At 49.3% G+C, this 15,644-nt stretch overlaps 1 protein-coding gene across 17 annotated transcripts in view; it reads left to right on the top strand.

The window, feature by feature from the left end:
- Positions 1-15,439, top strand: part of NCAM1 (neural cell adhesion molecule 1) — a 316,687-nt gene extending 301,248 nt beyond the window's left edge. For 6 of the 17 annotated variants that reach the window (XM_054592465.1, XM_054592467.1, XM_054592466.1 and 3 more), the window contains 4 exons: positions 7,725-7,932; positions 8,895-9,011; positions 10,024-10,851; positions 12,336-15,439. In XM_054592465.1, coding sequence (XP_054448440.1) covers positions 7,725-7,932; positions 8,895-9,011; positions 10,024-10,851; positions 12,336-12,456 — 1,274 coding nt within the window. In that variant the 3' untranslated portion in view covers positions 12,457-15,439. Of the gene's footprint in view, positions 1-410; positions 2,802-7,724; positions 7,933-8,894; positions 9,012-10,023; positions 10,852-12,335 lie in introns of those variants that run through there. The other 11 variants (XM_054592471.1, XM_054592474.1, XM_054592472.1 and 8 more) reach the window with 2 other exon arrangements.
- The last annotated feature ends 205 nt before the right edge of the window (positions 15,440-15,644 follow it).

The raw sequence follows: 15,644 nt of genomic DNA on the forward strand, positions 1-15,644 counted from the left end.
CAAACTCTTGTATTTTACTATGGAGGCATCTGTTCTCTCACTTTAATTTCATTTGCTCGCTGACCCCTAACCCCTAAATTCACCCTGCTGTGCTGCTTCTGGCCTTGCTGAGCTTCAAACTGGCCTGATGGGAATAATACCGCACTGAACTCTTCTCTAATCTTTGTCAGTTTAATTTACTAAGTTGAATTAACCTTTGATTCTTGCATTTTCTATATTTGACCTAATTTTTTTCTTTTTATCTATTTTTTTCTCTGTTTCTGTCTCTACCTTCTCTTTTCTCCTCCCCCTCCCCTTCCTGTGTCTGTTGTCACACATATCACCTTGGACGTCACTGGGACATCCCCACTGCCACCTTTGTTTTTAAACAACCATATTCTCTTTGGGGACCCATTGCTTGACACCTGCAGCGACTTTGGGAGGCTCCTCTGCGTCCTACACCTTTGTCTCATTGCTTTTCTCTGCAGTGACTCTTCTTTTGCTCTGTTAGGAACTTAAAAACACACAAAAAATTAAATTTGCTTAAAAGCCCAGTTCCTATGAGAATGATCAGTGCCCGCTTTGGAAGAACGGCCATAGCAGCACACACTCTGTGTCGAAGAGGCAGGTTTGGCAGTTGGAGAAAGCCAGACCTCCAGCCGTTCTACCATTTGCATATCCTTGTGTGCCACTTCATAAAGAATACATGCGCGCACGCGCGTGCGTTTACACACAAACACACACACTTTTAGTGGCAGTAAAAAATATTTGGGAGCTCTTTTCTTTAAATGGCATTTTAAAAGCATTATGGTAGGTTTACAGAGACATTTTTGAACATTTGCTACTTACTGCATTTTTTTTGTTCTTACCTGAAAATGACGTAGCAGAGGAAGATTTCTGAGTACCCCTAAAGCTTGCATAAGTTTGTTAAAATCCCCACATGCCCCGCCATTCTAACCCCATGCTCCTCTGCCTCTCAAAACATAGTTGGCTTTGCTTGCATTTCAGTGCCCATGGTAAGGGAGCCAGACCACTCTGAGCATTTTGATGACATGATGGCAAATTAAGCCGCCCAGTTGCCCATGCAACAGAAGAAATTAGATTTGTTGAGTGTTTACTGGGACTGATCAAACATTCTGGGAGGCACTCTGCTCCTGGTATTATAACCAGCACCCAACCTGTCTCTGTGAAAAGGGTCACCCTTTAATGTGCCCAACACCTGTCAGTTTTGCCAGGCATGTGTCTCCCAGAAGGGGTGGTAGCTGCTGCACAGCTGCAGATGAGCACAGAGCCTCATGTCTTGGGGACTGTGGTTCAACAGTGACCCGCGCTATCTCATAAGTCAGTCCTGCAGGTTGGAAGCATCCACTGGGACCCAGACACGAACCGTGCCCCCTCCCCATACATGCTCACAGGGCGGAAGGGAAGGGGCTGGCCACTCCCAGACTGCGCAGCCTGGACTGTTAATAAACTGGGACTCAGTCATCCTGTCATGCCTCCCAAATGCACCAAACACCCTGTTTGTCAGTGGCTTTAGTGACATTTTTAAAACTGGTGAAAGCCAGCTGCTCCTCTGCTGGTGGGGAGTATGCCTCCCCACCTACCCCAGAGAGCAAGCGGGGGCTGTTTACAGAGGTCCCACACAGAGACTCAGGGTGAGTCTGCCTAGTAACATCAGTGTGTTCTTGGGGATTGAACTTCTATTGAATAAAAACCCCATCCCTCCATTGTGGTCGCATATCATTCTGCGTATCTCATCTCTGAGCATCTCCACAGAAGTCTGATTTTTGTTCTTTTTGGTCTCTTTAATTTTTTAGTTCTGTTGCTATTTCTTAATGTTCAGAGACGAGACTTTCCCTTTGGAAATCTAAGTGATCCCATGGTTTTCAGGGCAGTGCTTGCCCCTGTCCCTCGCGCTCACAGCTTAGAGACTCAAGTGCAGACAAGAGGGGCTGAAAGGTGCCCAGCAGCGCAGGCAGGGCAGTGCCTCAGCCCAGCCTCCTCTGCCTCCAGCCCCAGCTTGGTCCTCTCACTCCGGGGTTTCTGCTTCCTCACACCAGGCTGCAGAAGCAGCAAGGTTCTTAGGCCAGAGGCAGAGCACTGAGCAGAGGCAGGCAGTGCCTCCAGGCCTGCGGTGGGGATCCCAGGTCTGTTCCCAAGACCCAGAGAGAGAGTAAGGGAGGGAGAGATCAGTCCTCTTGCAGGTGACCTGTCACTGTTCTCCTGGCTCCCAGCATGCTCTTGCTATCATCTTGGGCAGGAGTCATCCAGGAGCAACCACCTCAGGGGTTTGCCCCCCTACCAGGTCCCAGTCCCACCCACAGGTGTGGGACAGCGTCAGAGTTTTTGAAGGGACCCTTTGGAGATCTTGCCCAAAGTGAGGGGAGCCTACATAGCCCTGTCCCCTCAGTACATCCCAGGCCAGGCAGACCTCAGCTGAAGCAACTTTGGGGTCATTGCAGCAACTGCATTCTGACAGGCCCACTGTTTGTACTGAGATGCCCTTCCAGACATAGTGCGAGGACACATGCACTCCCAGTGGACACTGAGTTCTCAGCCATGACTGCAGCCCCAGCCTTGCCAGGAATCCCTAAAGTAGCGACCCTGAGAGAGCCACGCAGGAGTGCGCACTCGCTGCCTGTCCACCCTGCCGCTGCCCCTGTATCCTGCGCTGCCAGCCCCCATGCGCCACAGGGTGTCTCTGCTCATTTTGGGAATATTTATGTGGCGGGTTTGAATCATGTTTTTCTACTAATAAGAATGCTAACATTGTTGTGTAGATAATCAGCGAGGCCTTTATGAAGTTTACACCTTTGCATTATTAAAGGAAATAACAGTTCATATGCACTCTCCAGTGTGTTTTGATTTTATTTGACAGTTGTGTGTCCTACCAAATGTCAAAAGTCTTTTCCCTACACCTCACATTTACCTGGATAACTTTGATTACCCAAGAGGGCCATTTAAATTGTACCGCAAACTTGAAACCTGCTGAATGGAGTTCTGGCAAAGGAAATGCTTTCCTTTCCTAATGAGGAGCAAAGCGTTTTTCTCAGCAATCCTAGGAGCTGATGTGGGTCACTGCCTCTTTGGACTTTCCTAGTCCCCTGCAGGCAGGAAAAGGGGAAAATGCCTTTGTAGAACAAGGAGGTGGTCACTTTGGGGTCAGGGGTATGCTCTAGGCCACCAGATATACAACAACTCTGTAGCAAGGCTTCCCAATGAACAGGTCTCTTTAAAACTCCATAACAGAGGCTGCACACAGTGACCTTGTGATCGAGAGAATCTGAGAGGAAGTTCTCATTCTCAAGCCATGCTCTGTTTATAATCACACTTGGTTGGACACTTCCCAAAAGCTCCCAAGACCAGCTTTCTGGTTAGCAGATTCCTGGCTGGAGCAAGCAGACGTGCCAGAGGTTTGTGAGTGAACCAGAACCCCAGCTGAATGGTTCTGAGCGTCATGGGCTGTAGGGGGCACTTCTGCTGAGCCAAGATCCCATGGCACAGTGACTCAGGACCACTGGCTATCTGTAAATGTGAGACCCATATTCTCATTTTGAGGCACTGAAGGAAGTAGGCATATGTAAGTCTCAGTCTTGGGGCAATTCAGTGCCAAGTTCTCCCACACCAGAAACCACAGGAGATGGGCAGTCCTGGCTTCAGACCCTCACTGTTCCGGTCAGCTCTAACCTCTAACCCCAGAGGTTAGGGAGGAAGTGCTGTTAAGTAGCACTGTTTGTATGCAGGTGTGCAGGCAAGTCTGTCAAGGGAGGTCAGGGGGAGGGGCATGCAGATAGACCCCAGAAGGTTTTGTCTTCTTCCTTTTGTAAAATGTTACTTACAATGCAGAAGATGACCTTTGTCCTTCTAGTTTACCTTCACTGAAAAAATCTGTAATATCCACCAAGAGATAGCGAATGTGGGTTTGACTTGAATACCTTTTCATCTATATCCTGGTGTTCTCCCTATTTACGCTTCCTTTCACAAAGGCTACACACACTCTTTCTCCATCTCGAGGAACACCCAACTCCCTCTAGAAGTCTTGGCTCTGAGTGGTGAACCAGGTTGTTCCTTTTCCTTTGGGGATAGTCTTCGTTTTCTCTTCATCCATTCAGTACATCAGTAGGTCAAGGCTACCAGGTGGGACTCCACAGCTCATCCTTGGGTGGTGAGTTATAGGAACAGCTGCTACTCATTGTAATGCAGGGACAGAAGAGCTGGAAACAGTGGTTCTCCAACTCTAGGATGCGTAAGGGTCACCTGGGTGCTCCATCAAATCCTGATTTGTGAGCCTTGTGCCCAGATATCCTGATTTATGGAACTGGGGAACCCCCGGAGCCTAAATTTTTAAGAAAGCACTCCAGGAATTCTGCTGTATGTGGAAAAACATTACACTGAGGTTTATTTTTCATATAAAAAGAAAATCACAAGAATCAATGAATAAAGATACAACCTACTGAATATTTTAGTTCTCCAGGAAGAAGTCCTTCTCAGTCTATACTCTGGAGGAGACTGGCACAGGGGACTCTGTAGCATGTACTGGGTGCTGCAGGACATCAGTGTGCAATGACAGGCTCTTATGGTTGAAGACGACTTGAAGACATTCACTGTTCTGGGCCCTGCCTGGTGCAGGAACCTCGTCTAGAGCATTGCAATCTGCCTACCAAGGGGTGTTCAGCCTCTGCGTGAACACCTCCAGCAGCAGGGAGCTCACCTACCTAGGCAGGTCACACTGTGTTTGAATACCTCTGTTTGTTCCTTCTTTCTCATATGGAGCTGAAATCTTCCCCCCACCCCACAGTTTTAATCCACTGGTGAAACTAAGTAAGGCTACTCTTCCTTCTCACAACACATCCATAAATATCTGGAGACAGCAGTCTCCTCTCCTGGCTAAACACCCTTTTATTTGCAAATCTCCTTTGAACATTTCCTATATGTTGGGTGTTCCTAGAAGCTGAGGAGACATCAGACAGACAGGGTACTTACCAGGACATTCTATAGGGCACAAGTAAATGAATAGAAAATGGGAAATAGGGGTAAGAAGAGAATAAAATAGGTAATGTGGCAGATTTAGGGTAGAAATGCCTGAGTAGATAAGAGATAGGGGTGAGGTGACTTTTGAGCTGAGGCTTGTAGTACAAAGAGCTACCCAGGAGGTGATAGGGATGGAGTGTTCCAGGTTAGGGATCAGAGGCTCTGAGGCAGGAGCAGCGGGGTATGTTCAGCAGGTAAAGCAAAGGCTCAGCCTTTTGGACCACAGAGATGGGGTGGGTCAGTGCCAGGAATTACAAGGGTGGTAAGAGGGGGAGAGTCCGCAGTACATGTTGGGCCTTTAGGCCAGAAGAACAGATTTTACATCAAATGAAATGAGAGACTGCTGCCCTACTTTTTGCTTCATGCCCCAGTCAAGTCAACCTCTTGGCCCTCCCCTCCCCTCCACCAGCATGTAGCTGGTTTTGGCCGTCCAAGGCAGTGCAGGCCTCCCGCTGGGTCTGCTGAGTCCAGAGACCAAGCTGAACACTCTGCTGAGTCTTTCTCACCCAGAGAGCAGCTTTCCAGTAGTTTTATTTTCCTTTTAGACATACAATAAGTCCCCTAAGCCATACATATATATAAACCTCAGAATGTAGAGTGCCATTGAGTCCAAAAATACATCCCCCCACCAAATATACACAAGCAGGAGTACTGTGATTCCTTCTTCAATGCAGGTGCTCAATACTTGTTGGGTACTGATGTCAGGAGATTGCAGCAGCTTATAGCCCAGTGTCTGGGGATGGAGAGAAAGCCCAAGGCTGATAACGTCTTCCCTATTCAGGGATTCTGCAGATCAGGAAGGCTTGCATTTCTTTGCTTTTTGGGGCAGAATGTGTGAGGACATGAGGAAATAGAGTGAATGGCTTTGTTCTGGTTTAGTAAGCTGCTAGGGAAAAGACCCACTGTTGCTCACAGCAGGGACCACTGGCCAGTTTCCTTCTGCCAGAGCCCAGAGACAGGGTAGCCAGAGCTGGGTCCTCAGAGCATAGAGCCCTTTGCCAGCCTCAGAGCCTTCCTGGGGGACAGGCTGAAATCTTCAGTGCAGGTTAGGAAGGGACGAGAGACAGCCCTGAGGAGGAGAGGCCAGGAAGCAAGACCAAGGCCCCAAAGCGTCCGAACATGTTTGAGAGCCCGGGGGTCTTCTCCAGCTGAGTCCCAGCTGGGCCCTGGGTGGAGTGAGTGCTCATCTCGGTCACACTATGCTGGCCGCCCATACCACGAAGTGGAACTTGAAACAAGGAGCAGTGGGGTGGGACTGCTGCCGGCTGCAGGGCTGAGCAGAGACCCCTAGAGCAGAGGAGTTCCCGCCCCAGGGACACACACTGCATGATAAAAAGAACAATGTGTGGCCCATCTGTGACACCTATTGCCTTGGGTTACACGTTCCATTATCTGGTGTGTATATGCTGGCAGTCCACAGACCTGGCCTGGTGCTCAGCAAAGGCATAGTGAGGCCCAGGTATGGCCACAGGGCCTGTCTCCTGTCAAGAAACCTGGGTGATCCCAGTGGGTCCTGTGGACACCGGAAGCTTCAGACAAGGTGTGGTGGTAGTGTGAAGCTGCCATTTCTGGAACTTTCTTTTTCCAGAAGAAAAGCAAAGCAGAAGTACCCCCATTCCAGTGTGGGATTGTTGTTTCCACATGGACTTAGAGGCAGAGCTCTGTGTGCGTTCTCCTGCCTGCAGCATACGCGCTTGTCTCCCACACTCTGGTGGGAGTCACCTACCAGTCGGTGGGTCCACCTCAAGCAAATAGCATCAGTCACTGGGGGGCAGCTGAAGGGAGCTGAGCCTGGGGCCCTTCTGTAATACCATCAATAGCCCAGGGTCCCAGGGGATTTTAGGTGGACACCAAGGGAGTAAGACATAGAGATTTAGTCATCCACAGTGAGCCCAGCCAGACTGGGGATGCGGGGAGCTGCTCGAATGGGAGAATGTGTGTCCGTCTATGGTGCGCATTTGTCCTGAGTGTGAGCACACCTGTCCATGGGGGTGAGTATCACTGGGTGAGTCTGATGGTTTTGCTAAAGTCTGATCCAAACATGCCTGAGCTCCTAGATGGTGAGTATTCCCAGACCTTTCACCTGACCCACAAGAACTGGGGAGACCTCCGAATCTCCAAAGCAAATGGCTACATTTGTCTTCCTGGGTGCAGTGGAGAGAGATAAACCATGAAGCCATTGTTACCCCATGTTGGGTCCTCTGGAGCTGTTCCTAAAGAGGGGAGAGTATGTGGGATAGTGTATTGGGCCTCCTGTTGCACCTAACATCATCACAAGCCCAAAGGAAGCCCAGGGAACCCTCTGCCACCCCATTTGGGACCCTGTCCCTGACTGCTCCCAGTCTGAAACCAGTGAGCACTGCCTACCTACCTGCTCCCAAGGCTTGTGGGAATACAGCTGAGGGTAGGCCTCGAGGAGGCTCACAAGTTCAGAGCAGAGATAGAGACCCGCCTCCCAGTCCCCACTCTGCTCCTGACTTGTGTCCCCTGGTCTATGAGATGAGGTAGCCATACCTCTCTCTTGAAGACATAAAGAGACTCTGTTGTCTCAACATATATAACACCAGAGAAGGTGTAAGTCTGAACACAAACACCATAGCTTTGTCCTGTGGGCCCTACCCCACCCTCACGGGCTGTTGCTACAGGGTCCGGGGCCAGCGTGTCAGCCCAGTGTGTTAACCACCAGCCATCCCTCTTTCTCCCTCCCACTCAAGCCAATGGCAGTCCCACCGCAGGCCTGAGCACCGGGGCCATCGTAGGCATCCTCATTGTCATCTTTGTCCTGCTCCTGGTGGTTGTCGACATCACCTGCTACTTTCTGAACAAGTGTGGCCTGCTCATGTGCATCGCCGTCAACCTGTGTGGAAAGGCCGGGCCTGGAGCCAAGGGCAAGGACATGGAGGAGGGCAAAGCCGCCTTCTCGTGAGTGCAGATCTGCCCCAGCCAGGGCCCAGCAGCTGAGCTACCTCAGTAGTTCCCCTGCTTGGGAACCCCGAGGGAAAATAAGCATTAGAGAAATGTTTCTCAACGCTTGGCCTTTGGGGGAATACCTGTTTGAAAAGCAGACTTTTGGGCTCAGCCCCAGCTACTATACTAGAATTTCATGGAAGTTTGAAAGCCGCTGCCTAGGTCAAAATAAGGGCATTTTCAGAGCTAAGCCTGGAGAGGTAGGGGTTGAATGGAGGGGCCAGCATTTGAGAAGCACACTTGCTTGCTGTCATTTATTCAATCACTCAACAAGTATTTATTGAATGAAAGCTACTAGGGGCAAGGCACTGTTCCCAGACACTAGAGTACAGCAGTGAACAACACATAAAAATTCCTGTCCTCCTGAGCTGACAATCCAGATGCTGTCCCCTCCAGAATCTCTGGAGAAACGGATCCTGAGCCAGTTAGCAGGAGCATTTGTAGACCGTCACTGGGCTGAGCTGGCTCAGGTTGATAAGGGACAGACCAGGAGAATAGCTTGTTTAGCACCAACATGTACCAGGCATCGTACATGCATATACATACACATACAGGAACATACTCAGGCATATGCTTACATGTACATAAATACAAATTATGCTAGCATTTATCTGTGCCAGGCACTGTGCTAAGCACTTTACATTCAATCTCAGTTAATGTTCATAACAGCTAGGTGAGGTAGGTAGTTATTTGACCCATTTTACAGATAAGAAAATGGAGACAAGGGAGAGCAAATCAGAGGCTCAAGGTCACACAACTAGCAAGAGTAGGGACTCAGGGTGAGGCACCTGGGCCTGGCTCTGGGGGCCACCTGCCCACCATGGGCCAGGCCTAGGTGCCTAAGCTATAGCTGGCTTTCCTGGGAGCCCTCCCTCCCCCAGCTCCACAAGACTGAACCAGCTGAACTCTCTTTGCAGGAAAGACGAGTCCAAGGAACCCATCGTGGAGGTGCGAACTGAGGAGGAGCGGACCCCAAATCATGACGGAGGGAAACACACAGAGCCCAACGAGACCACACCACTAACAGAGCCCGAGTACGTGGTGGGAAGGGGCTAGTGCCTCTGCAGCCACCTATCACCTGCCCACACTCCCGTACTTCTCACCCATGGCTCCTGGCCAAACACTGAAGGCCCGGATTCTAGGACCCTTGGCTGGAAGTGCCAGACCCCAGTCTTTCCCTAGAGAAAAAGAATTCTTGGTTGTATTAGGGAAGGTGTGAGTGCTTCTAGCATAAGTGGGGTCCTTAGACCCTGTTCCCACATGCATATCCTGGAGGTGGCTTAAGAGGGCAAAACTTCCCTGAGGGAGACTGGGCTTTGAGAAGCTTAGAAAATCCTGTTTAGGACTTTGGAGACTCTAGGGTTTTCTGCATTCTTCCCAAAAGGGTGAGGGATCCTGGAGACCTGGTAAAGCTCTCTGGCCCTCCTGTGCTCCAAAGCCTCAGGGACCCTCAGTCAGAAACAGTGTCTGGCTATGGTTGTAATGACTGCCTGCCTATCGTGGGTACATACTATGGGTTTGAAGTAGATAGACTTTAACAGAAGCACCAAATCTGTGGCTGGAGAACCCATGGTTCTTAGGGGCCATTTGGCATACTCGCCGTCTGCCTTACTCCCAACTTTCCCCATCACTGCCCACAGAGCGCAGCAGGACAGCTGGGCCTGGTTCCTTGGGGACTTAAGACACCTGCAGTGGTGCACACTGAACTTAAGGCTGCCTCTCCTCAAGTCGAGATGCAGGCAGGGATCAGAGCGGCCCTGACAGGGAGTCCTGTGCAGAGAAGTAGAGGGAGTCATCAGGGAAGAAGGGCCAGCAGGTCCCTTTTAGACGACTGCTGCGTTCTCTGTCGTCTCCTGTGTCCTCTTCTGCCCGCCTGGGCGTGTGCTTCCTCTCACGTCCTCGTTTCTCTGTGGGCCTGTGTCCGTGCCTGTGCGTAACTGCATGCCTTGCCCACAGCCCCTCCTTGGCTTCAGCCCTTCCCCCCAACTTCTCTGTCTTGTCTCAGCTTCATTGTCTATTCTCTTCTACTTCCTGTCCTTCCCACAGGCTGCCTGCTGACACCACAGCCACTGTCGAGGACATGCTGCCTTCTGTCACCACCGTCACTGCTAACTCTGACACTATCACCGAAACCTTTGCCACTGCTCAGAACAGCCCCACCAGTGAAACCACCACCCTGACCTCCAGCATTGCCCCTCCAGCCACGGCCACACCTGACTCAAATTCTGTGCCCACCAGCCAGGCCACCCCTTCCAAGGGGCCCGGGGTTGCCACCTCCTCCCCATCCCCAGCTTCAGCTCCCAAGGTGGCCCCCCTCGTTGACCTGAGCGACACCCCAACCTCAGCCCCTGCAGCCAGCAATTTGTCTTCTAGTGTCCTGGCTAACCAGGGGGCTGTGCTCAGTCCAAGTGCCCCTGCCAGTGTGGGTGAGGCCTCCAAGGCCCCCCCAGTGAGCAAGCCAGCCCCTGCTCCAGCCCCCACTCCAGCCCCCACCTCATCCGGGGCAGCCAGTCCCCTAGCAGCAGCAGCTGTCCCTGCCACAGAAGCCCCCCAGGTCAAGCAGGAGGCTCCCAGCACCAAAGGCCCGGACCCTGAGCCCACCCAGCCTGGCGCAGTGAAGAGCCCAAGTGAGGCAGCCACGGTCCCCACTAGCCCGAAGAGCGAGGGTGCCTCCATCAGCACCACAAATCCTGCCCAGGGCGAGGACTTTAAAATGGACGAAGGGAACTTCAAGACCCCAGATATTGACCTTGCAAAGGATGTTTTTGCAGCCCTGGGCTCTCCTGCTCCTGCCGCTGGGGCCAGTGGACAAGCCCCTGAGCTTGCTCCTTCCACGGCAGACAGCTCTGTTCCGCCTGCACCAGCAAAGACCGAGTACGGCCTCTCTTTGTCTGCTGTCGTCGGGTTGTGTCCGTGGTGGTGTGCGTTTGTGCTGTGCTGTGTCCTCCTTGTTAGATGTGTCCCCAGCCTAACCCAGGGCTTCTCTGAGGCAACTGTCAACCAAAGGGCTGGGATAAGGCAGAGAAAGCAGGCACGCGCAGCAGGCCCCTGCAAGCAGCCTCCTGCACACTAATTAGGCCATGCTAATTACGTTTCATCCTCATCGTCCTAGCGGTGGCATCTGTTTTCCCTGGGGAACCCTTACAGTCAAGCCACAGATGAGCATAATTTGGGAAGTGAGCTAAGAAGACCAAGGTGCCCTTATTGGCCACCCTGGGGCCCATAGGCAGTCAACGTGTTATCCAGTGCTAGGCTGGGTCCCCACAAGAATACCACCATTATGCAGGAAGCAGAGAGGCAGGTCTGTGTCGGGAGAGGATGTGGTCCAGAAGGCCCTGCACACTCCCACCCAGATGCACACACACCACCCTATCTACTCTTGTTTCTCCTGCCCTTGAATGGCTGGGAGAACTCAGAGCTCCCAAGTATCAAATGACTGTTAGGTCTTCAAGTTCAAGGGAAGGTCCTTAAGTTTACAGTTTTTTTAAATGTGATGCCAACGTGCAATAACACTACCTATGGCTTGGGTCTGAGCCTGCCCCACTGTGTCCTTAGACAAGACTCTGGATCCCAGAACTGACTGAGGCAGAGTCAGACCTAGGTTTATATCAATGCTCCTGAGGCTGATGCCAGGTGAGCTGTGGTGCTGCCCCCAAGAGCTGCGAGGGGACCCTTACCAGGAGCCTTGATCTCAGTCAGGAAGGAAAAGGACTCCAATAGCCCTGCCCACTCAACCCGTGACCCCATTCACTTCCCCTATAGCATGGCAGCCCTCTCTAGTCTCTCTCCAGACTCCCAGGAACAGAGAGCATTTTCTCACCCTGTCCAGGCAAGACACAGAGGAATCACCACGAAATGTGGACTACAGGGTAGGGTGGGTGGAGTAGGTTGGGGTGCAGACATGCAAGAGCAGGTGGTTTGCAGAAGTGTCCCCTGGAAACAGTGCTAGGGAGCCCAGCCCAGCCCACCTCATTTATACCAGGCTGAGCTAGCTACTGCTACTGCAGCCCATCAGGGCAAGGAAGGCTGCTTCTGCTACCCCCTTCTACCACCTCAGGTAATGATCTAGGCCCTGGCATCAGATTTGGGCTGGAACAGGAACGATCCCATTCCCCTGACTTAGTGGCTCTCAACTTTGGATGCACGTTAGAGTCACTTAGGTGCTTTTAAAAGTCACTGTGCCCAGACCAATTCTGGGGAAAGGCCCAGCATCAGTGGTTTTTAGAGCTCCCAGGTGATTTTGACGAGCAGCCAAGGCTAGAGGCCACTGCTCTAACTGGAGCCCCTCCAGAGGAGCTGGCTGAAGGATGAGTTCCTCCAGACCACGGTCTCAGCGCTCTTTTCCCAATTCTTTGCAGGAAGGGCCCTGTAGAAGCAAAGTCGGAGTGCCAGGAGACAGAAACGAAGCCAGCGCCAGCCGAAGTCAAGACGGTCCCCAATGACGCCACACAGACAAAGGAGAACGAGAGCAAAGCATGATGGGTGACGAGAGATGAGCAAAGATCAAAATAAAAAGTGACACAACAGCTTCACCAGAGCATTTCCAATATCACACACGCGTGCACACACACATATCTCATCCCTCTAGTGTCTTTTGCCTTTAAAAAAAAAAACTAAACAGATAAACATGGGATCTCCTTTTTGTATATTTATAGAAAGGGTTCCTTTGTTGTGCGCTCACTTGTAAGAAAAAGAGACAAAAAGATTAAACCCACAGCCAAACTAGGACACTCCGTTCCCTGAAACCATTTTAAAATCAAACAAAAGGACCCCAAATTAAGAATCTAGGAAGCTCAGAAAAAAAAAAAAAATCTAGGTTTAGGAAGACTGCACTTGGTGTTGCCCAATTGGCACAGACCAGTTTCAGAGAGATTCCAGGCACTAAGACTAACCGAATGAACAAAGTCCAAGTTTATTTTTATACTTTCAGTCGAGTTTGAACTCTGTAAAACCTCACAAATAAGTTATAATTTCTGTTCACTTTGTATTTGTTCAGTATGCAAAGTGTGTCACCCTTTCTAGCTGAATTCAGTTCCCACGTAGACTCCTGTTGTATAGGCCAAATGCCAAATTGCAGCTTCTGGGGGTAGATCTCAATTTGCAGTATTCAGATTTCTTTTTTCTTTCCTTTCCTTTTGTTCTTTCTTTTCCCTTTCTGCCAACTTTGCTTTCCAGTGTTTACAAGTTGACAAATGTTTAACTTCAATTGTGTTTAAATGTCCATGTAAAATAGCAGCTTTTTTTTTTTTTTTAAGTTACAAGTACTGCCTATAGGAGGGTAGGATCATCACAGGCTTGCTTTAGCACAGGACAACTTTCTATAGTATGATTGTTTACAGTGGCGCACCCCCCTATTATGATTTGAAATTTTTGCCTGCATCCAACTCAGGTGAAAATCCATCTCATTCTACAATGGTTTTGCTTTTTGGACCTTGGGGGTTTTTTGCGTTTCTTTGGGGTTAGACCACTTTCTGATTAGCCACCACCTGCCTGTACCTGTGAAAAAGGATCTGCTCCCGGGCTTCCTGTCCTTCCTTTTGAAGGATTCTTTAGGCTTTGTTGAATGAAGCAGAGAAGATTGTATAGTTGGGGCTGGTCTTGGTGAACACACGTTTTTACCCCAAACATCCCCTTGTCGTAGAAAGCCAAATAAAATATATACCTACAATTTTCTTTTGAGCCCAGAATCTAGATTTGAGCGGAAGAGCATGTGTGCTTCAGGGAATTAGTGTCTTTTTTTGGAAATCTGTTGAAGTAAAGTAACATCGGCCTTCTGTTCACTTAGGCAGCAATTGTAGAAACAAAAGAGAAAAAAAGCCAACCTGCTGTCTGGAGTCATAACACAACTTTCCTGGATTGGAAACAAAGTGGGGAAAAAAATACAGAAACTTTAAGGGGGATGGGAGGGGGGAGAAGGGAAAAGCCAGCCCTTTGTATAGAAATTTTGCTTTTTTTTCTCATTCTACTTTAGAACTGCAAGCTTGTGCACTGTGGATGCGTGAATATATTAGTGTGAAACGTGTTTTTGTCATAGTATTGAAATAAAACTTCAACATAGTTTGGTTGTGGAAGGTATAGCAGATAGTTCAGAGAAAAATATTCAGGACACAAAAATTACTCAAAAGGAATTGAAGCCTTTAAACAAAACAAAAATGAATTAAAATGATTATAATAATGAACATGATGCTAAGTAAACAGAAATCAGGACTCAGCGTGTGCTCCTTTCTGAAGGTACAAACAGCAAGAGGTGAGGGTGGCAAGACTTCCCCTGAGTCCAATCTGCAGGCCACACTCCCCAAGGTTCTGACACTTCTGCAATCTGATCAGTGGCGATATGCTATCTTATAATTTCAAACTGTGAAAAATTATGGTCTTGTCACTTGCTAAATGTGGGGTTATTTTGCATTTTCTCATCTCCTGGGGATGGAAATGGAGGATCCCAGTCCACACTGCTCTAGCCCCTTTGACTCTAGGGCTTACACAAATCTGTGATTCAAATGCATCGGCCCTCAGGAGCAAGTACCTTGAAGACAGTTCTTAGAGCACACAGCAGAATGGGAACTCCTGGGTGTCAGACGGGAGATCCAGCAGGGAGTGGTGGGCTCTTCCTGTCACCAGGTTGTCAGTGGTATCAGTCCTTCATCTTGTGATGTTAATGGCTTTGAGCATCTAGGCCAAACCCACACTATACCTCATGGAGACTGTGCATTTCATTTAGAGCAGTTGTGTTTAGGCAAACAAACTGATTTTTGTTCTAAAAATTAGGAAGAAAAAGAGGTATAGTCAACCCTCAGATAACCTGGCCCAGGACAGCAGATCACCCCCCTCCACCCAGAACCCTGGCTCCACCATTAGCTGGAACCCAAGACTTCCCACCTTTTGGTCAGCCTCTCTCCCATTATACATAGATCTGTCTCTACATGCATGAGTTTTCCTTTCCTTAAACAAATTTTTAAAAAAAACCACAAAACAGAGCAATGCTTCCTCTAAAATCAAAGAGGGAGTCACTTTATTTTCAAGATATTCTATCTTTTATGTTAAGAGATAAAAGCTTATAGTTTTTCTCTTTTAATTTTTTTGAAGGGGGGATCAATTCTGCCAGTTTCCAATGTCTATGTGTCTATATGTGTATGTGCCATACATATGTATTCACATAAATGCCAGCATGGCCACGTTCTGCTGGAGGGGCACTCAGGTGCCACGCACGGGTCTCCGCATACTGACGGGCGTAGTGTACATAGCGCAGCTTTTGAAGTGGAACTCTATTTTCACACTTTTTTATGGAGCCTTCCAAGTCCCAGGTTTTCACTCTAGGCTGTCTGTCTGGATGGTGGTTTTCAGACCTCCATTAACATCCCTACCCAGCATTCCCAACTTCGGGGGCCTTCTCTCTTGTTATAAACTTTTTACCAAGTGAAACATCGAGACCACCTTTGTTTCCATTCTCACTGGTGTAAATACTGAGTACTAACTGAGAATTTTGACTTTGCATTCTGTCAGAATACTTGTGTTCAATAAAAATTGAAAGAAAAAACAGCTGTTATGGTCAAACTGGAATTTATTTCAATTCAGTGAGGATCTGTCATGTGAATTTAATGTGGAAATGCCTGCGTTATTTTTTTTTCTTGACCTGTGAACAAGATCAGCTAAACCTAGGGCCTTGGGTT

This window comes from Pteronotus mesoamericanus, unplaced genomic scaffold, assembly GCF_021234165.1.
Source record: "Pteronotus mesoamericanus isolate MK-2021 breed Mesoamerican mustached bat unplaced genomic scaffold, CSHL_Meso_final scaffold_36, whole genome shotgun sequence".
In the NCBI taxonomy this organism is placed as follows: domain Eukaryota; kingdom Metazoa; phylum Chordata; class Mammalia; order Chiroptera; family Mormoopidae; genus Pteronotus; species Pteronotus mesoamericanus.